Source organism: Saccopteryx bilineata, chromosome 1 (assembly GCF_036850765.1).
Source record: "Saccopteryx bilineata isolate mSacBil1 chromosome 1, mSacBil1_pri_phased_curated, whole genome shotgun sequence".
Classification (NCBI taxonomy): domain Eukaryota; kingdom Metazoa; phylum Chordata; class Mammalia; order Chiroptera; family Emballonuridae; genus Saccopteryx; species Saccopteryx bilineata.
The window spans coordinates 271,207,233-271,228,411 of record NC_089490.1 but is presented as its reverse complement, the minus strand read 5'-3'; the positions used below and the strand labels follow the sequence as shown (position 1 = coordinate 271,228,411).

At 52.2% G+C, this 21,179-nt stretch overlaps 1 protein-coding gene across 1 annotated transcript; it reads right to left on the bottom strand.

Moving 5' to 3' along the window:
• Nucleotides 1-268: 268 nt before the first annotated feature.
• On the bottom strand, nt 269-14,911 carry SLC6A19 (solute carrier family 6 member 19). The gene is made up of 12 exons (XM_066243275.1): nt 14,576-14,911; nt 10,881-11,021; nt 10,297-10,434; nt 8,893-9,074; nt 8,411-8,521; nt 7,954-8,066; nt 6,380-6,508; nt 6,132-6,288; nt 5,292-5,496; nt 5,033-5,192; nt 2,807-2,969; nt 269-2,457 (listed from the first exon to the last, which is right to left on the bottom strand). Exons 1-12 carry the CDS (start codon nt 14,775-14,777, stop codon nt 2,254-2,256), a joined length of 1,905 nt encoding a protein of 634 aa, XP_066099372.1. The 5' UTR covers nt 14,778-14,911; the 3' UTR covers nt 269-2,253.
• Nucleotides 14,912-21,179: the final 6,268 nt, after the last annotated feature.

Below are 21,179 nucleotides of genomic sequence, written 5' to 3'. Positions count from 1 at the left end.
CCACTGTCTTTCTTACTCCCTCTCCCTGCCCCCCAACCCAGCTGACCTCACCAACAGCTCCCACATCCTGAGGCCAAGGCCCGCCCCTAGCCGGTGCATCACAGGGTGCCTCAGGCAGTGGACAGGGCCACCACCACACTTTGGGCTCCGTGGACACCACGTCATGGCTTCTTCAGAGGAAGACCTAGAAACCAGACTCATAGCCCTACACCATCCCCTCCAGATGGTTCGACTGTTCCCTCTGCTCATCCCTTTGCACTGGACAACATTTAGGCTGAGAATATGAAATAGTGATTTATTTATACAGATACACTTTATGCTCACAAGACCTGCATGGCTAACAATTTGCAAAAATAGCAAGTCTGTTACATGAGGCACTCATCAAGTGACATGAACTAATGTGGAATCAGCCCCACAAGGTCTCTCCTCTCTGCACCCCTGCGTGGGGCAGTGCTTCCACAGGATACTGATGAGTGTTTTCCCAATCAAGAGTCAAAGGCTTTATGAAGAGAAGAAGGTGAGATCCCATGGAAGCCATCAGCACCTGGAGGTGGAGTCCAGAGCAGTGTGGGGCCTGAGGGCTTCCTGGGAAGGACACACCGTTGTGACCCGGAGTGAAAGGCCCTGGGCCGGCCTCCCACTCTACCTCTGGAGATTTCTGTAGATCATGGCATCCAGATAACTGGTGCAGAAGAGGACTCCACACGCCAAGGTGTTTGAAGATTCTCAGCTGGAATTTGGGGCCGAAATCTGTGGTCACTGTTGGTTGGGAGTTGCTGGGAGAGGGGAGAGCAGGTGGGGCATCTCCAGGTGACGGATGGAATGAGGGGTTGGGACCCGCTTTCTACCAGCTCTCCCATTCCTGCCCAGAGAATTCTCAGAACATCCAGTTTCACTTAAACTTCCAGATGTCTCCATGGGAAGTGGAAGTGACCAGTTCATTGACATAAACACTCCACATGTCAAGTAGCTCGCTGAGATCAGATGTTGCGTCCCAGGAGACAGCTCTTTCCATAACGGGAGAAGAGCCAACGCCAACCTCCACTGAGTGGCACCAAGTGAGTGGTCTTCCAGGGGCTCCCCAGTTCCTGACATTGCTCAGGACATAGCGACTGTCCTCAACCTCAGGGACCAAGGCTGAGTTACCATATAACCCATCTTTTCCAACCTCAGGCTAAAAATTCACACAGTTAATGTCCTCTTAAAAAAACACAAAGGGTGTTTCTGCCTTACATTATGCCAAGTTGAGTTTTATTTAACTGTCATCTATTTGTGGCAGCCAGAGCAATGATTAAATGGGTTAGCATTCATTAAGCCGGAACACTGCCAAGACTCAGAAACTCTGCCGGCTGGTGGACAGGCAGGTCTCACTGGCCTGGGGGCCTGGCATCTTTTCCAGACAGAGATCCTCATCTTGAGGTAAAATTGCAACATTACTGCAGGAGCTCATAGTTCAAGGGGTCGACAGGAAGGGGAAGGGGGTGGGCAACAAGACTGTTCCCAGGAACCAAGACAGCAACACACTTCCATCTCCCATGGGATGAGCAGAGTAGGTGTGGCTTCCCTCTTGTCGCCTTTGATTTTCCATTGGAAAGCAGGGCAGGACATTCGTGACATGGGAACCAAAAGGACAGCCAGACCCCATGTGGATTCATGTATGCTGTGGAACAACATGCATGTGTACACATGCACACACATGTATGCATGCACATACAGGCACACCCATGCACACACAGCTGCGTGTATATCCATACACATGTACACACAAGTATGCATGTGCACTTAGACACATACATTTACACACATGCCTATACAGATACACATAGCATAGTATACACATGTTGCACACATACTCAAACATTTATAAATACACAATTCACATGTGCATACACGTGAACATGCACTTGTGCATGCATGCATGCATGCACATGCCTACCCACTTGCATATACATTCATGTGTGTATACACACCCATATATACACATGCATGTGTGCGCATGTGCTAACATGTGTGTGCATTCATGTATGTGCACACAAAATCATATATGCATGCACACATGCTTACACATATACATGTGTATATGCACAGTATACACAATGCACTCACACATATGCATGCACTTACATGTGCACACACTTGCATATATATATACTCTCATCCATGTGTTCACTCACACATGCACACATGTATATACTCATGTGCACACTTTCATGCTCACACATGTATTTGTACATGCACACGTGGGCAGGACGCTCAGTACTTCAGGTCCCCATTTACAGAGGTTGTGGACAGGGTGCTGATCAGCCCTTGCTGGCTTTCTGGCTTCTGGCAGCAATTCCTGATGAGCTTGTAGATGGCAAAGATGGGGATGGTTAGGCAGGGCACACCAGCAACGATGACTACCACACCATACACCCAGTCCGGGTATGGGACCTTCTGGGATTTGGGAAATTCCTCCTGGGGGGAGAGCAACCCCAGGAAAGGGTAAGCGGACACAAAAACAGCCAGCAATGTCTCCTTCAAGGGCACAGTCCCCCTTCTGCCCAAGATTCCCACCTCTTGGCTCTTGTGTGAGAAGGGAAGGAGAACAAAGGCTCCTCCACCCCCATATGCTTCCTCACAGAGAATATGAGCCCTGCTCTTCACGCCTCCCCCACCTCCTGTGCCCATGCCTCCCTTCCTTCCTCTGCCCCCGCACCTTCCCCACCTCCCCTTGCTCCCCACGGACCCCCACCTCTTCCACCTCTACCTGCCTTCTCACAGGGAATATGGCCCATGCCCCACACAGCGGCCCCTGCACACTCACATAGTTAGGGTCCCAGATGCTGTATGTCAGCTCCTCATTGACCTTGACCACGAAGAAGAACAGGAAGATGACCAGCATGAGCAGTGGGCTGACCACCCTCCACGTGACTTGCCAGAAGATGTTGGGCTTGTGGCCAATCATAAACTCAATGTCCTTGTTGAACCTGGAAGCAGAGGTCAAAAGGAAGCCATCAACTGGTGGACATCGTGGGTCTTTGATCTCATCAAAGCAGAGGACAGACCAGCCTTTCCACACCAGACACACAGGTGTCATTCTACCGTGCCACATCTGGCCTTGCCCCCATCATAGCGCTAGCCATGCTTCTGGGCAAAGACTTGCCTCCCCTGGGAAGTCTCTGGGCACAGCAGTAGCTTCCCCGGAGACCTCTAGAAACTTCCCTGTGTAGCCAGAGCCTGGTCCTCCTATTTTTAAATTTAAATGCCTTTGGCAGCCTGAACTGTGGTGGCACAGAGGATAAAGCATCGACCTGGAATGCTGAGGTTACCAGTTTGAAACCTGGGCTTGCCCGGTCAGAACACGTGTAGTTGCTTCTCACTTCTCTAACACCCCCTTCTCTCTATCTCTCTCCCCTCTCTCCTCTCTCTTCTCTCTAAAAATCAGTAAATAAATTTTTTAAAAACGCCCTGGGCAGCCACTTATGCGAATAGGGGTCAGTGCTTCTGGGGGAATGGAGGAGGGAAGCCGCAGCCTTCTTGGCAAGGTGGCAGCCTTGAGCCTGGAGGCCTCGCCATTTCCTGCCCATCCTGTGCTAACCTCTCCTCTGCACAAACAAGTTTATTATCTGTAGAAATCAGAACAGAGTGGGCAGAACGTAAGTATGAGTTGTGCGGGACTGATGCTAAGCCCACAGGACACTTCTGGGAAAGCACAGATGTCCAGGCCTTGTACCCAGCAGGGCCTGGGAGCGTGGTGATGAGTCTCCTCTGAGTGGGGCCACTCCTGGCTCCCCACCTCCACTCATGTGGCCCCGTTGAGGCAGCATTGCATGGGACTCCAGCAGCAAGTGTCTGGCTTCAAAATCTCCTTGGTCCATTCACTGATGGACATGAGCTCATGAGAACAGTCATGCCTGCTTTGCATCCAGCCGCAGGCACACAGCAACATCCAAGCCTTCTTCCCCAACATGTGCTGCCATTACGGCACTGTGAGTCCACCGCATGCTCCTCAGCCTCTCCCTGGTTGCCTCCCAGGCTGTTTGCAGTGTGTGGAATGCTGAGGTTACCAGCTGAAACAGGCCTCCAGCGCATGTGCCCTCCTCACGCATGTCTTGCTGTTGCAGAACAGGATTCTCAAAATGGGATCTTCAGTCGTCCCCCCCCCCATGGCTTGTGCATATCGTGTTAATAGACACTAATGGTTGTTTCTAAAGTTGTGGCAAGTTCAGCTCCTGTCAAGGACATGGTGCCGTTTTCTGGACCTCCCCCATCTCTGGTAATGAGGTGATACCCTGAATATTTGGCCAAGGGGATGGCTGAAAAACTGCATAGCCTCCTTTTATGTCTGAGCTTCCGTCTGGCTGCAAAGCTCTCTCTTCCCCTTAGAAAGGCCTAGAGCACTTCCCTGACCATGGATGTAAAACACCCAGCTCCCTCCCCCTGGTCCCAGGAGGAGGCCCCCTTACCAACAGTTAATGTCCTTGTCCTGCCACTCCCCTTCCCCTGGCTCCCCTGTCTGCTCCGCAAGGCCTGGAGGCTGCTTCTGGGCCCCCCAAGACCCTGAGCATCCTTCTGCATTTTCTGGTCCCCTGGGCATGTCTCGTCCGCCAAGGGCTTCTGGGGTACCAGTGCTTCTTCGCTCCATGCTGTGCAACTGATTCTCTAGATAGTTTTTTGTCTTTTGACTTTGCTTATGACACTTTGGTTATAAATGTTTTTAAATTACGCGGTCAGATCAAAGGCACCTGTATTTTCACTTGTGACTACGCTGTTTCCTACTGTCTGTGCTTATCTTTCTAGGCTAGGTCTGGAAGAGTCTGAAAGCTGGAGGGGGTATGGTTTCAGCTGTTTCGGGTGAAGGTTCATCTGGAATCCATCTCTTCTCCACATCACCCATCCAGGTGCCAGACCCACACCCCCACCACACGGTTCCTCAGGCCTGTGTCCCGTGCGTGGTCTTCCGCCTGGGGCTGGATACAGCACAACTTATCCCAGGATGGGAGTTCCTATGACTGTTGGAGATAGTCACATGCCTCAGCTGCCCTCCTACCTGTCCACGCCGTACACATAGACCACGGCGAACATCTCACAGAAGGCAATGATGAGCAGGGGGATGGAGCCAGCATAGCCGTCCAACAAGGAGAGCCAGTACTGGCCGGAGTTCAGTGTGAAGATGAAGGCAATGAGGTACGACCCCAAGCAGATAAGGCCTGGGGGCAAAGAACAACCACTGCAGACAGAGTCCCCGTCTTGGCCATGACCCCCAGGCCTGCCCTTGCCACCAGCCCGCCCAGCCCTGGCTTGTGTACCTGTCATCGCCTCCTTGGGCCACTTTTTGGGGATGGCTTTGAGGTCCTGCAAGGGCACGACCACGCCCTCCATGTTCCCAAACATGGAGGACAGACCCAGGCAGAAGAGCATGATGAAGAAGAGCACAGACCACAAGGGGGACACCGGCATCTTGGTGATGGCCTCTGTGAAGACAATGAACGCCAGCCCCGTGCCCTCCACACCCTGCAGGGACAAGCAGATGTGTCACTCACGCATAGCACATGCTCTCCATATCCCCTGATTTTAGTCACATCCCTCTCTTTTCCTGTCAACCACTGGTCAACTCTCCACGCGCCAGGTCCACACTGCGCAAGTACCGGCTCATTTGAGCCACCTTGTGAATGACCAGTCATTGTCTCTTTTGTCCAACTGTATTTTTTTAAAAGCTGAACTACGTTTTACGAACAGGATGGGGAATCATGTCGTCCAGCAGCAAATGGGACCCCGAGCTGCCAGAACAGACATGCCGCAGCTGAGCAGACTACCGTCTGCTCATGGACAGGGTGCCCCTACCCTCGACAATTCCTGAGATGCCCCCTGAATGACCATGTTCAGAGCCCTGAGTGAGTCCCTTAAATAACTGCCCTGGATATGTGGCCCATTGGTTGGTTAGAGCCAGTTAGAGCAGGTCAGAGGGCAGACGTGTGACAGATGGGTTCTTAGGGCATAAGCACCAGGGTAGGACAGGAGGGTCAGAGGTGGCCAAGCATGTGAGGATGAAGACAGGCCCATGGGAACTGGGTGGGCTCCTGTGGGAGTTCAGTGTCCTTCAAGGGTGCCCCTCCCTCTTTGCCTTGGGCTGCCCCCAAAAGACTCACTTCTGACAAGAAAGAGTTGATGTCACAAGTCTGGAATGTCAGCTGTGCATAAGCCTCAGGGTTGGTGGCATTGCACCACTGCTGCATTTCCACAAAGTTCTTCTCTGTGACATTGCCCTCGGGCAGGTCGAACCCATTGATGAGCGTCAGGATATTCCTGGAAAGAGAGTGAGGCTGACACCCGCCCTGGGCGGTGCAGGGCTGGCAAGCTCCTTGGAGGGTGGGTACAGGCTGGGAGGAGCACTCACTTGTTAAAGCAGTCGTCATAGCGCTCTGTGGCACGGAAGCCGATGATGGAGTAGACCACGGTGGCTGCATACACAGATGTGAAGCCGTTGATGACAGACACGATCACCGCGTCCATCTCACAGTTGTTGCTGCAGATGAAAGCGGCATTGGGTCACTGCAGGCTAGAGACGCCGTGTTCACCTACCTGACATCAGCACAGACAGGAGTCTGGCCGGAGCCCAAGCTGCTGGAGTGCAGGGGCAGAGGGGATGTGACCCACCTCCACATCCTTCCCTGACTGCACCCAGCAAGAGGTGATGGTGACCAGAAGGCCATCCCCACGCTCTGTGCCTATAACCAGTGGCCCCTCATTCCTGTCCTTCTTACTACTTCACAATGCCACGTGCATTGCAACTTGGCAGCCCGAAGACCCCTGAAAGTTTTAAGGACCCCTAGAGCAGGCTTCAACCCCCAAAGATGAGGGCAGGAGACCCCTGTTTGCCAATTCTTGCTCGACCAGCAGCTACTTAGACCAGAGGGTGGGCACTTAGCCTCTTGCTGTCAGGACTGGCCAAGGCCTCATAACCCATGACCCAAAGTCTCTGAGGAGGTGGCCTGGGCCACACGCCCTACCTCTACCTCTTTCTGTCCCTCCCCATCCTTTCCTGTGCCCCCTACCTATACCCCATCATACCCCTTTCTGCCTTCTCCTGATCTTCCCAGGTCCAATCTCCTTCCAGCTACGAGCTCCCCAAATCCACCTGGAACCTAAAGGCTTCCTCGCTCAGTGTGTCCACAACCCAACCCCTGACCTCCTCAACCCAACCCTGACCCCCACTACTAATGCTAACACTATCCTTCCAGATGCTTCCAGCAGAAACCTAGGCCCTTAGCCCTCAGGGAAACGCAAATCAAACCACAGTGAGACACTAGATCCCACCCACTAGCATGGCCAGAATCAGAGTCAGATAGTAACAAGTGTCAGCAAGGATGTAGAGAAATCGGTCCTCACCAGCCCCTACCCTCTCGGACTATCTCCAGTGGCTAGTGGCCAGGAGGTGTCTGCACCCATCCACTCCCTGTCTGAGTCTTTGCTCACAACGACCTTCCAGATGCAAGCCTGCCCTGACCAAGGGTCCCGGCCTGGCTCCTCACCCCTTCACTTGTTTGTCTCTTTGCTGGGCCATAGCCACAGGTCCCAAGAAGACAGAACCTTATGCGCCAAGCAGGGTACACAGTAGACACTCCATAAATGTTTGTGGAGATGAACTGATAACAACTGAGTTCCTCTGAAGGCCCCTGGGGCCCTTTCCATGTGGGTGTTAGTCTGCGGTGGACTGCAGTGGCTGGGCATCTGAGGTCCTGGATGCTGAGGGGTAATCAGGTAGGGAGTATGTGGGACGGAGGGGAGCACACCAGGGCTCATCATCCCCAAGACCAAGGCGTCATGAGGAGGATGCTTGAGGTACCTAGTGCGTGAAGATGTCCCAGATCCTAAGCCTGCCTCCCCAGCATGGAATACCGTGGATCCCACAATTTGCTGGGGCACCAAGACAGACCTTCTGCCTGGCCCAGAATCCCTGTCCACACTTACTGGACAGAATTGTAGCTGGAGAAGGAGATGAGGCCCCCGAAGGCCAACGAGAAAGAGTAGAAGACCTGGGCCCCTGCATCCAGCCAAGTCACCGGGTTGGCAAGCTCCGTGATCTGCAGTCAAACAGAGACCCTCAGCTTGGTACCCCAAGGATGAGGGGTCACAGGAAACCAAAGAGGTGGTGGCCCGGGTCGGGGGAAGCCTGGAGGCTGGTGACAGCTAAGGCTGCTGGGCAGGTGATCAGGACAGACAATGCCCCTTAAAGGTGGAAGCTGACGACTTGGATGAAGGTGGTTCACCAATTTGGACAGAGCCTCCCTTGAGTTTACAGGGCCCAGCATTCATGCATCAAGGGGCCTGGGACTGGCTGGGGCTGGTCTCCGGGGGAGAGGCCCAGCCCCCAGGGTGGCCTCTCCCACAGGAGCTGGAGCCCCAGGGCGGACTGCAGGAGGCTCACATTGGGTGTGAAGAGGAAGACGATACCATCGGTGGCTCCTTTCAGCGTCAGGCCCCGAATGAGGAAGATGGTCAGGACAACATAGGGCAGCGTCGAGGTGATGTACACGGCCTGGGACAGGGCAGAAGTGGGGTGGAGGGGAAGACAGGGTGAGCTAGGAGAAAGAGCTAGTCATGCAGGACCCCTGCTCCACTCCTCTGGGCACCTCTCTGCTCCCAGCTCCCAGGGAAAGGAGATGTGATGTTTCCTACTTGTGTTTATTATGAGGACTATCCAGCTCCTCCCGGTTAGAGAGCTACTGTGGGTTACTCTTGCTGCAGCTTTTTAAGCACAGGTTTGAGAACAATGTGGGCCAGCAGCACATCTCCAAGCCCAAGCTGGGGGCAGCAGAGGCCCCTCCCAGACAGACAGACATGAGGCAGTGACCCTCAGAGCTGGTTAGTGAGCAGCCAGCTCCTGCTTGCCCCCGGGAGCTCCCGCACCTTGCCTGTGGTCTCAATGCCACGGATGACGCACACATAGAGGACACTCCAGGCACAGGTCAGACAGAGCAGGACCCACCACTGCACAGAGCCCGAGTCACTGATGGAGGTGGAGATGTTGAGGGTCTCACGGTACCAGTAGTAGTCCACGGATGAGCTGCGGGTGCACTCCTCCACGTAGCCTGCAGGGGGAGCTCACATCCGTCAGGGTGGGTCGTAGAAAGGGAACTCATGAGGAGGATGGCACTGCCGCGGGAAACAGGGCTATGCTCCCAACCCCCTGACATCAGACATGTAGTGCACACAGACACACATGCGCATACCCACACAGACACGTGTACATGCACGTGAGCATACTTGCATGTATATACATGCCTGCCTGTGTGTACACCCACACATATGCACACACCTAGGCATACCTGAATGTAAGCATGTACATATGTGCACATAGAAGTGTGAGCATACCAGACACGCATGCACACACACACATACACCTGTGCACTGGTCACTCCCTGCTTTTGGACCTACGCTTACATGCCAGGCAGTTCATGCCCTGATGTGGATGTGGGTGCAAGCTGCTGACTGAGCACACAGCCTGTATGCTCCCCCTCTCCCTCCTTGGAGGGGATCCCAGAAAGACTCCTGGGGGGGGGGGGCTCTGTAGGGAAGAAGACCATGGGGAATGTGATGGAAAAGGACAGTGGAGGATTAGGCGAACACCCGTGTGATATCAGGGAGCAGTGGGTTTCTATAACGCCTAAAGGCGTCCTTCCATTTTTCCTTCATTCCAGTTCCTTCATTCCAGCCTTGGCTAGCACCTCCTCCTCAGGGGAAAGCACTTGTGTGTGTGTGTGTGTGTGTGTGTGTGTGTGTGTGTGTGACAGAGACAAAGAGACAGAGAGACTGAGGGACAGATAGGAACAAACAGGAAGGGAGAGAGATGAGAAGCATCAAGTCTTTGTTGCGACACCTTAGTTGTTCATTGATTGCTTCCTCATATGTGCCTTGACCATGGGGCTACAGCAGACCGAGTGACCCCTTGCTCAAGCCAGTGACCTTGGGCTCAAGCTGGTGAGCCTTGCTCAAACCAGATGAGCCCGCGTTCAAGCTGGCAACCTCGGGGTTTTTCAAACCTGGGTCCTCCGTGTCCCAGTCCAACATTCTATCCACTGCATCAAAAAGCACCTTTTTTAAGGGCTTTTCTCCAGCAGACTGATTTTTTAAATTCCCTGTTGCTGTAAATGTGCTCTGGTTTTGCCAAACTTGAGCCATAACCATTTGAACTAGGGGAAATAGAGGTTGACTACTCACAGACTCAGTCTGCATGTTCAAAGGTGCACATGGCTCTCATACAACCAGCCATCATGGCCCTTGACCACTGCCCCTGCCCCGCCGTGGGCTCACCTGTTCGGTTGTCGTTGAGTGGGCAGGTGCTCCAAGGCAGGGGTTCCTGGAAGGAGTTGAAGAAGTACCACATGACCCAGGCGATGATGGTGTTGTAGTAGAGGCCCACCATGAAGGACACGAACATGGACGCGATCCCTGGGGGGCAATCGACACTGCTGGGAGGCACCATTTGGGAGTGGGGCCCTGTTAGCAGGGGCAGAGCTGAGGGAACCCCCTCGAGGACTCAGTGTGGGTGGACTCAAGGTCCCAGAGAACAGAAAGGCAGTCCCTCAGGCGTTTGCTGAGCCCCACTGTGGGCATCAATGGGGGCCTCAGCTCTCCCTACACTTACATACTCCCAGGCCTGGGGCTCCTGGGGACTCAGGTTAGCCTCTGCTGCCCAGCTGGTCTCTGGAGGGCAGAAGTGGCCCCAGTCTGGACCCTGCCACTTATACTTCTGTGAGTAGCCAAGGCAGGGTTTGCAGAGGGCTGGGTATGGTGAGCCCCCCAGAAAGGAAGGCAAAAGAAGAGAAGGACAGAAAGTGTTTAGTGTCCACCCTGGACCCAGGCAGGGTTCCCACCAACTGGACGCATACACTCACCTACGCCCTTCAGGGCTGGGTGGATGGAGCTCCAGACACCCACACTGCCCTTGCGCAGTCGCTGCCCGATGGCAAACTCCAGGTGCAGCAAGGGGACACCCTCCACAATCAACAGAATGAGGAACGGGATCATGAATGCTCCTGGTGGGGAACAGGCAGCAGTGTGAGAGGTCATATACACCAGATGGCAAAGACCCCCTCTGGAGACACAGGCGTTGGTCGGAAGTACCTACAGAACTTGCTCACAAATGTAATTCGGCACACCAGCAGCAGCAGCATACCACTCGTGATGGCCGTCACCACTGTTTTATGGGGAAGCTTCGTGCCGCCTCACTGACAGTGACCAGCTTGTCTATTGTTTCCCCAAGACCATGTTTGTCTTACAGGTGAGCACATGATAGGTCCCGGGGAGTTAATGAAGGTGTCCACATGCTGGGTGGAGCACAGAGAAGTCAGGGACCACAGTGAGTTCCCTCTGGGGCTTGAAATCTAATCAGGAAAGCATGGGAGCATGTGGAACCTTCACTCGAAGGTGATGGTTAGCTCAGTACGACAATGAGAGGAAAAGCAGACAGCAGCGATGACCCCCCGCGCTGGATCTCCCGCAGGAAGTGTGCGGGGAGCTGCCCTGGGCCTGGGGCACTGCTGGGGTTACACGCTCACAGGCAGGGGCGACTCACTTGGCCACAGTGTCAGTGAGGGTAAAGTTAGAAGAAGAAAAGATTTACCACTCTACTGTTTTCTCAGGAGCATGATGTGAAAATCTTTTGGGCAAAACTACCAGGAACAAAACAAGTCTGAGGTTCCCAAATGTCCTTTGATCCCATTCCTACTTCATGATGTCCCTTTTATTCACAGGTCTTGCTGTCCTTGCATCTTCGTCAGAAAACTCCTATTTATCCTTGAAAACCCCACTTAGATAGCCACTCCTCCAGGAAGCCTCTGCCGCCTGTGCTCCTGGCAGCCCTCCCTCCTACAAGAGTCTCCAGGTGTAACCTAGTGGGGTACCTGACAGGCCTTCTTTCTGTAGGAGCCCATGGTCATGTGCCCTTGCACACCAGTGGGCACACATACAGAGACAGAGATGGGGTGGGACGGGGGAATGTAAAGGTCCCGCAGGAGAAAAATACACTCGCATGGAAGTACAGCTTCCTCCCTCTCTGAGAATTTAGGAACTGGGGGGGGGGGGGCTGGGGAGGGGTAGCTGCTGACCCGCAGACACACAAAACCAAGAAAAAAGACCTGACCGAGGAGGCAGACAGAGGGCACAGCCCCGCCGATGCCCCATTTACCTGCTGCTTTGGTCACAGAGATGCCCCCATTGGAGATCTGGAAGGCGGGGCCTGCTCATGACAATACCTCACGCAGCAGCAGGGGGCTTTGTGTGTGCACACACACTCGCACACCATTACACATGGCTGTGTTCTGAGGGCTGTCTCTGTAGTTTTCTGTACTTTTCTGCATTTTAATTTTTTTATAATATAAAGTAAATGATGGTTTGTTTTACTTTTCAAATTACTCAAAACTCCTGGAAATAACTGAAGGCAAACTTAAGTCTTCACCAAACCAGGGCTGGTCGTCAGAGTCCTCAGATCTATCACTTTCTAAGCTACATAACTCTCCCTCTCCTTGAGCTGGGGCGACAGGTGTGGGAAATGCCACCACTGAGGAGACATCTGCCACACCTTGTCATTGTCCTTCAGCAATTTTCTCCTGGGGCTGGCTCATTATCACTGTCCTCAACAATTGTCTCCTGGGCGTGGGGGGTTATCACTGTTCTCAGTGATTACCTCCTGGGCTTGGAGGACCCGGCACTCAGCTCCTGGCCAGAGCTGGAGAATACTGAGGGGCCTCCAGGTGAGGGGGGACACACAGGAGGGGCGGGGAGGGTCTCAAGGAGGTGGGAGATGGCAGCTGGAACCCCTCCTGCCACTTCCCAGAGCTGACAGAGCTATGTCCCTTTGCTGTCCACTCAGCAGGACCCAGGAGTGATGGGAGACATGTCCCTCCTATCCACACTATCTGGAGGCAGTGTCCCCACACTGCCCCTCAGACACCCAGAGGGGCATGTATGTGTGTATTTCCCTCCCAGAGCCCCCACCTCACCTCAGTCCCTTCCCTTTGGAACTAAGTAAATGTTGCAGGTGTTGCCAGGACCCTGGCCCTAGAGCAACCTTGGTAGGGAGTCAGGAAAGTGACCAGGACCTTCCAGAGGGAAGGGCAGCCTAGCCCCTGGGACGGGCAGTGACTCTACCCACCCCCACAGGGGTTCCCTTCCCCTCCCCCACAGGAGTTCTGTTCCCCTCCCCCACAGGGGTTCTGTTCCCCTCCCCCACAGGGGTTCCCTTCCCCTCCCCCACAGGGTTCCCTTCCCCTCCCCCACCAGCATAGAAGTGACTGCGGCAGGACCATCTGGAAAGCACAGGATGGACCCTAAGCAGTAAGACAGACCCTCCCACACATTCAGAAGCTTCAGTCTTTGGCCATGGAAGCTGGGGGGCAGGGGAGGGGGTCACAAAGCTGACCTGGGAACAACCTCATCGTTCTGGTTTGTTTGTCACAAAGCCTCGTGAAAACCAGCAGGTTCTTCAGAATAAGAACAAACTCACATCACTAGAGAGCATTTGTGCTTTCAAAGGAGGTTATTCAAAAGCCCACAAAAGCAGAAGCGACCTCAGAGCATGCACCTCGCTCTGCAGAGCCTGTCTCTCCAGCGAGCACAGCACCTGCCCAGACCTCCGTCCAGGTGACAAGCACAGTGCTGTTCCCCTTCCTGCTGCCAAGCTCCTGGCCACAGCCCCTCCCAGGGCTGAGACCCCAGAAGAGACAGAAGCCACAGAAGCATGGGGGCTGATGGTACTACAAGTGTGGCCTCCGTCCCTGCAATCTATTGTCATTGGGAGGGTCGGGGAAGGACGAGACCATGGGGACTGAGACTCAGCAACCACAGAGGGGTCTATGCAGCTGGGCGAGAGCGAATGGCCTCAGGCCATGGGGAGGAGACAGCAGGCCTCTGGAGGCAACAGGACAGGCTGAAGCCAGTGTTACGTGGGGGATGCAGCCTTCCCACCTCCGGCCTGTGAGCACACCAGTGGAGAGCCTGCCTGCCTGTTCCTCTGTGGGTCACCTGTTCCAGGCCCAGACCCCTCCTCTGTCCCTCAGGGAGTGTGGAGCCCACCTGTGAGGTTAGGACTTGGCCCATTGGCTGTATGGTATCCAAAAGGATGGCTGTCTTACTGCCCTCCTACCGGCACCTTCCATGCTCAGAGACAGGGCTCCACCCGAAGAAGCAGCTGGTCCCTCTCTGTCCCTCCACCCCCAGATCAGGTCTGTTCTCTGGGAACAGGGCAGGGATCCTGGATCCTGGAGTAAGGATGGCCTCCCGGGACACACAGGCACTTGGACATGTGGGAACAGGCACTGGGCCTCCCTCACCAACCCAGGCGAACAAGGAGGGGAGTGAGTATGTCAGCACCAGTGCCGTTCTTCAGCCCAGCCCTTTGCCTGGCCCTGCACTCTGCAAAGGCAGGGGGCTCAAGTCAACCGGTGAAGGCTTGGACGGCACAGGTCTGTGCTGCCCTGCCCCCAGCCCTTTGCCCTCCAATCTTCCCCCCTCTGTACACGGGGTGCTAAGGTGCTGGGGGACACCAATGTTGTTTGCCCCGGACCCCCGCCCGCCCTCCTGCCCAGCCTACCTCCGCCATGGCTCTGGCACAGGTAGGGGAAGCGCCACACGTTGCCCAGGCCCACACAGAAGCCCACGCAGGTGAGCATGTACTGGGCCTTGTTGTCCCATTTAGGCCGCGAGCTGGCCTCCTCCTTCTCGATGACCTCCAGTTCCCCCAGGGAGGGGATTCGGTCCTCTAGGCCCGGGTTGGGCAGTACAAGCTTCACCATGATGGTCAGAGGAGGGTCCCTGTCGACAGGACAGGACAGGAGCTGGAGGGCGAGTCGACACAGCCGGAGCCCCAGCAATTTATAGGGAACCTTTGGCACCTCACCCCAAGCACCTAAGCGAAAGGAAGCGTCAGCAGATCTGAAGGGTGAGTCCACAGGACTGTTAATGCCTTATCTGGAGGCGCTGGCCAGAGCTTTGAGGCTCTCAGCTGGCACTGGCCAGCCCCTCCCCCTGTGCAAACACAGAAGTCACGGGCACAGAGGAGCCACCCCCACCCCCACACGCGCTCTCACTACCAGAATCCCAGAGAGGGGGGACCCAGGGCAAAAAGTCTATACTGATGGCCCAGCCGGGCTCTGCGGGATGTTGGTTCGATCCCAGACCTTTGAAGCCCCCCCACTCCCTATCAGCCACACACACCGGCTTCTAAGAGGATCCAGGAGGGGTCCTGCCTCCTCAGCTCTCCCAACAGGCTAGGTGCTGAGATGACTCCACCCCAGTCTAATAACATGAGTGGGAGCCCTGGTCCATGGGAACAGCCCACTGCCCTGTCACACTTGGCTCTAAATAGCTACTCAGAGAGCCTGGGTGCCCAGGGCTGCTTCAGATGTGAAGCCCTCTAGGAGGCGAGCTCTCCCTGGGGCTCTGGGAGTACATGGTCCCCAAGCCACTGAACTGCATACATACTGAGTCTACCAAACAATTCAGGAAGACTGGTAGGGGGTCAAGAGGCAGAAATAATGAGTTCAGGAACCTAACTTTTAACCCTAGGAAGGGACAGGGCACTGGGGAGGGGCAGAAAGGCCGGAAGGAAGAGATCACCTGGCTCCTGAGACAGGGGCAGACTACACGGCGAACCAGCCACAGAGACAGAGATGGAAAGACAGAGGAGCGGGAGAGAGGCGTGCCAGGCTGGCCCAGGCCCGGGTGCAGGTTGGGTCTGGGTGCCGACAGCGTGGAGTCTGGAGGAAGTGTTGTCTGGACCCCAAGGGCCAGCGAGGGAGAGACGTCTGGGGTGGGGTGAGGTGGGGTCTGTCCTGGACATGTCCAGTGTGAGCCTCCCCAGGAGACAGGCACAGAGGCCAGGTGCTAGTTGGCAGGGCTGGTGTCTGGGCTTCATCGGGTGGGCCAGTGGGGTCTTCCAGCCGCTCCCTCTGGAAGTTTCACAGAAGAAGCTTGGAGTGTCAGGAACTGGACTTGGATCCACATTCATAGAGCTCCAACCTCTCCAGCTCCGTGGCTCTAAGAGCCTCAAGGCCCCTTCCTGGGTTATAAAACACGTACGTCCAACCCCATGGTGGTTTTCCTAGGAATTAGTTGGAAATGGCACCTGGAAGACTGGAGGCCAAGTGCCAATCCCGAGCAGACAGGGTCTTGGGAGCTTCATGACAAAGATGAAGGGGCTGCCACCAGGGACCCCACTCAGTCAGGGTTCTAGAGTCGCTTGAACTCTGTTGTACAGCCCCGGGTGAGGGTGAGGGTGGAGGCGGACGCCTCTGTGGCGGTGCCACAAGCTCACAGAGCTGCAAGTGGCCTCTGAGCATTCTGAGGTGCAGGGCCAGATTTGGGGTGCGGGGCTCATGTGAGAGGCAGAGAGACAAGGAGAGAGAGATGGGTTGGGCAAGAGGCGAAGCAGGGAATTCTCACAGCCTGGTGAGGGCATGGCATCCCCTGTCCGTCCTGCTCAGATCCTTGTCTTCTGCTTCACCAAGAGGAAAGGCCTGGGGGCCTGCAGGGACCCATCTGACTGCCAGGACAATAACCCCTTTTGCAGGCTGCTTCCTACCCCCCGGCCCACGCCTGCTCCCCCTGCCTGGAGCCGTCTTCCACAGATCCACAAGCTCTCCCTCCCACCCTCAAGTCATGGAGTAAAAACCACGGGGCCACCCTGGCCACCCACTTACCACGCAGCCTGGCCCTCGCTCCCTGTGCCCCTGACCTTTGCTTCTTCTTTAAACATGCTGTGAAGGGGATTCTGTCACTTGGCTGACTGCTGACGGTCTCTCTTCCCCACGAGGATGGGAGAGCGACAGGGGGTCTGGGCCTCCTGTTTGTTCACTGATAATACCCCTTGGACAGGGTCCGATGCCTCAGAAACCCTCTGTTGATGTGGACCTGGTCACGGTCCCTGTACTTGGAGGCTGGTCATGCCATCCCTGGATGGCAAGTCCAAGCAGGTGGGGAATAGACGCCTCTGTCCTGAGGAGGAGAGACTGTTCTATGACGTGACCAGGCCAGCCCACCAGCCAGATCCAGGCCAGAATAGACTGCTTCCCCAAACCCCCTCAAAGACTGATAGCGACCGAGGCTTTCCTTCCACTCTGGGCCCTTGGCACGCTGGTTCCGGAACAGGCCATAGTCCTGACCTGGCCAAGCAGGTAAGGAATTGTCCTGTACTTAGGATGGGTCACATACCTATACCCTGTCCACCCTGCCCTGTTCTTTATAATTCTTTGGCACCTGGCAATGCCCACCTAAGACATGCCTCCTATACAATTTCCCTTAATAAACTCTGTTAGTTGCCAAACTGGAGAGGTAATTAGGGTAAATTGTGAAAAGGTACATTTGTCCAGGATAAAGACACAGAGTGGGTCAGACAGTGACAATCTTCGAAGGGCACCCCTGTCTGATGACATCCACAGCTTCTCACAAGCCTCTCACCCTCATCATCGCATCCTGTCTCTTCAGTCACATCTGCCATGACAATATTTTATTAAAAAAGAAAAACGTGCTCAGTAAAGAAAATTGGAGACTTTCAACCATCACCAGAAGGTAAACACTAACAGCTTTCTCATTGTTCTATAGCAGGGGTAGTCAACCTTTTTATACCTACTGCCCACTTTTGTATTTCTGTTAGTAGTAAAATTTTCTAACCGCCCACCGGTTCCACAGTAATGGTGATTTATAAAGTAGGGAAGTAACTTTACTTTATAAAATTTATAAAGCAGAGTTACAGCAACTTAAAGCATATAATAATAATTACTTACCAAGTACTTTATATCGGATTTTCGCTAAGTCTGGCAGAATAAATCTTTATAAAACAACTTACTATAGTTAAATCTATCTTTTTATTTATACTTTGGTTGCTCTGCTACCACCATCAAGAAAGCTGGAACGCCCACTAGTGGGCTGTGGGGACCAGGTTAACTACCACTGTTATATAGTTTAATAGTTTTCATGTGTGTGTGTGCGCGCGCGTGCGTGCACAGGGCCTCTGGGGTGATGTGCCCCAGCTCACTTATTGTTCTACTGCTTCGGGACAGCATCCAGTGTGCGCTATTGTCATCAAAGCGCCTGTCAGGTCTCTTCTGGTCTCTGGCACACTCAGGTCCATATCCCCAGTGGAACGGCTTCCTCCTCAGTGTGCACACGCTGGCTTGAAAGGATGCTGCCGTGGCCTGCAAGAGGGGGTGAGCCGGTCACCCGACACCCTTGCCAGCTTGAAGTCCTTGACTAATTTACACATGGCCATTGTGCCAGTGCTAAATAATCACCTTGTGGTTTTGAACTTGTACTTCCTGGTGGCCTGTGTCATGGAGCTTAATCCTGTGATCTGATGGGCCATCACAGTCCTCTTGCTCAAATGTCCTTTGTTATTGGGATGCTGAACTTTTCTTTTAATTTTCAGGGCATTTTACTATATCCTGGAATGCAGGATAACCCCTTCCCCCACTCAGCCACTGGCTTTCCCACCTTCTCGACAGTGTCTTGGACAAACAGAAGCTCTCGTTATACTGTTGTCCAATCACTGATCCTTTAAAAAAAATAATTTCTCCCCTTGAGGCCATGAAGATACCCTCATGTGTTTTATTTTAGAAGCTTTCTGGTTCGGCCTTAGACATTTAAGTCAACAATCCACTTGGAATTCCTTGAAATTGGTTTTCACGTGTTGCGTGAGGTGGCAGTCAAGATTCCTTTATGCTTTTATTTTTTAAGTGAAAGGAGGGTCGACACAGAGACAGACTCCTGCATGCGTCCTGATCAGGATCCACCTGGCAAGCTCCCTACAGGGCAATGCTCTGCCCATCAGGGCCATGCTCGCAACTGAGCTATTTTTAATGCCTGAGGTGGAGGCTCCACGGAGCCATCCTCAGTGCCCAGGTCAACTTGCTCAAACCAATTAAGCCATGGCTACAGGAGGATAAGAAGGGGAAGTAGGGGAAGGGGTGGCGAAGCAGATGGTCACTTCTCCTTGTGTGTCCTGGTCAGGAATCAAACCCGGGGCATCCACACATTGGGCCATGCTCTACCACTGAGCCAACCGACCAGGGCCTCTTTTTTGCTTTTCGACATCCAAATGATCCAGCACTGTTTATTCAAAATATCACCCTCTTTCCCTCTTTCTACAAAGCTACCTTTGTAATAGATCTATTGTTTGAATCCGTGTGGTCTGTTGCTCCACTTTCTACTCTGTTCCATTGGCCTTTGTGTCCATGTTTTGCGGGCACACAGATTTCATCCCTGAGGCTTTACACCAGGTCTTTATATCTAATGGTATACGTCTTCTGTGTTCTTCTTCAAGAATGTAAATGTTTTAGAATAAGCTTGTAAGTGTCCACAGAAAACCTGCTGGGATTTTGATTGAAATGCATTAAATCTATAGATTTATAGATCAATTTAAATGGAACCTTAGCAATATTGTATTTCAAACCACAAACAAAGTGGGTTCCTCCATTAACCTTCTTTCCTCAAAAATATTTTATAGATTTTTTGTGTGGAGGTCTTGAAGATCTTTCATTAGATTATCCTCATGTATTTGATTTTTTAAAACTATTGTGAATGGTATTTTTTCTTTTATAAATTTTTTCTTTATTTTGTGAATAGTATTTTTTTAAATGTGTACCTTCTAATTGTATATAGATGGTATATATAACAATATAATTAATTTTTGTATATAGGCCTTATATTGGAATTTTTTAACTCTTTTTAACCATTGACTTTAAATATATTTTAATGCAAAAGTATGCCAGCTGAAATTGACAGTTTTATTTTATTCATCGCTGTCCTTCTACCTCTTACTCTTTTATTTTTCTTAGTTTATTATATTGTGTTCAGCACAGTGGTGGACAAAACTGTTACCAGGAGACATTTTGGCCACATTTCCATCTTGTAAGAAGCCTCTGCTCTTTAATCATTGAAAATGATGATAATTTTTGTACAAATTCTTGTCAGAATAAGGAATGTCTCTTCTATTCTCCGTGTACTAAGAGGTTCTTTTATTTTTGTTGTTGTTGCAGATTTATTGAGATATAATTATCAGAGTCTACAATTTACTCTCTTTAGTATACAGACAGCATTGTGCAACCATCATTACAACTAATTCTAAAACTTGTCATCATCTCCAAGAGAAACCTGTATCCTTCAGCCATCACCCACCCCCCTTCTTGGGGTCCTCTTTTATTATGAATGGGTTATAAACATTATGAAATGTTTTTTACATTTTTGAAATGATTATTGTTCTCCTTCATTGTCTCAATGGGGTGAAAACAGTTAGATTTTTCAATATGAAACAACCTTACATTCCTGGAATCATCCAGATTGGCCATGATGCATGACTGATGTGTCACTGGATTCAGTTTGCCACAAGTGAACATACAGTTGTCACACCTGTATTCCTGGACCCCGTAAGTCAGTCTACATTTCCAAGGACTTATTTAGGGTGGGTCTCTCTGAGGAAATGTGAGCTATCCGCTTCTCTCTCTTTATTAGATGCAGGTAACACACTGCTCTCTAGAAATGTTGAGTTATACTACCACCAGCAGAGAGCAAGGTTAATCTACTCCTTGCATTTCCTCTAACAAGAGATATTTTATTTATTTATTTATTTATTTGGGATTTTAGAGAGAGGGGAAGAGAGAGAGAGAGAGATATATAAAGAGACAAAAACCTCAATCTGTTTCTGTATGTGCCCTGACCAGGGACCAAACCAACAACCTTTGTGTATCAGGACGAATTTCCAACCAACCGAGATATCCAGCCAGGACAAGAGATATTATTTAAAAATTTTTGCTACCTGCCTTGGTCAGATAGCTCAGTTGGTTAGAGTTATATCAGAGGGTCATCCTGATATGCCAAGGTTGCTGGTTTGATCCCAGGTCGGGCACGTACAAGAATCAACCAATGAATGCATAAATAAGTGGAACAACAAAGCGATGTTTCTTGCCTTTCCTTCTCTCTAAAGTCAATAAATAAAAAATAAAATAAAACAAAATAAAAAAATTTGCTATCTTATAAGTTTTTTAAAAATGTCGTTTGAACCAGAGAGCTCATCAAAGCCCTTAGGAACAGAATGCAGTCCCTAATCCATTTTGTTTGTCTCTCACGTTTTATTTCAATGGGCCCACATTCAACTTCAGATATTTACACATTAGTATTAGAAGAAGACACCTCACCCTTCAAAT

Coding starts and splice junctions, on each gene's coding strand:
- SLC6A19 (XM_066243275.1), bottom strand. CDS start 14,777: ATGGTGAAGCTTGTACTGCCCAACCCGGGCCTAGAGGACCGAATCCCC. Junction 10,435..10,880: donor CCCAGCCCTGAAGGGCGTAG/GTGAGTGTATGC, acceptor ATTGCCCCCCAG/GGATCGCGTCCATGTTCGTG. Junction 6,509..7,953: donor TCCAGCTACAATTCTGTCCA/GTAAGTGTGGAC, acceptor TTTCATCTGCAG/CAACAACTGTGAGATGGACG.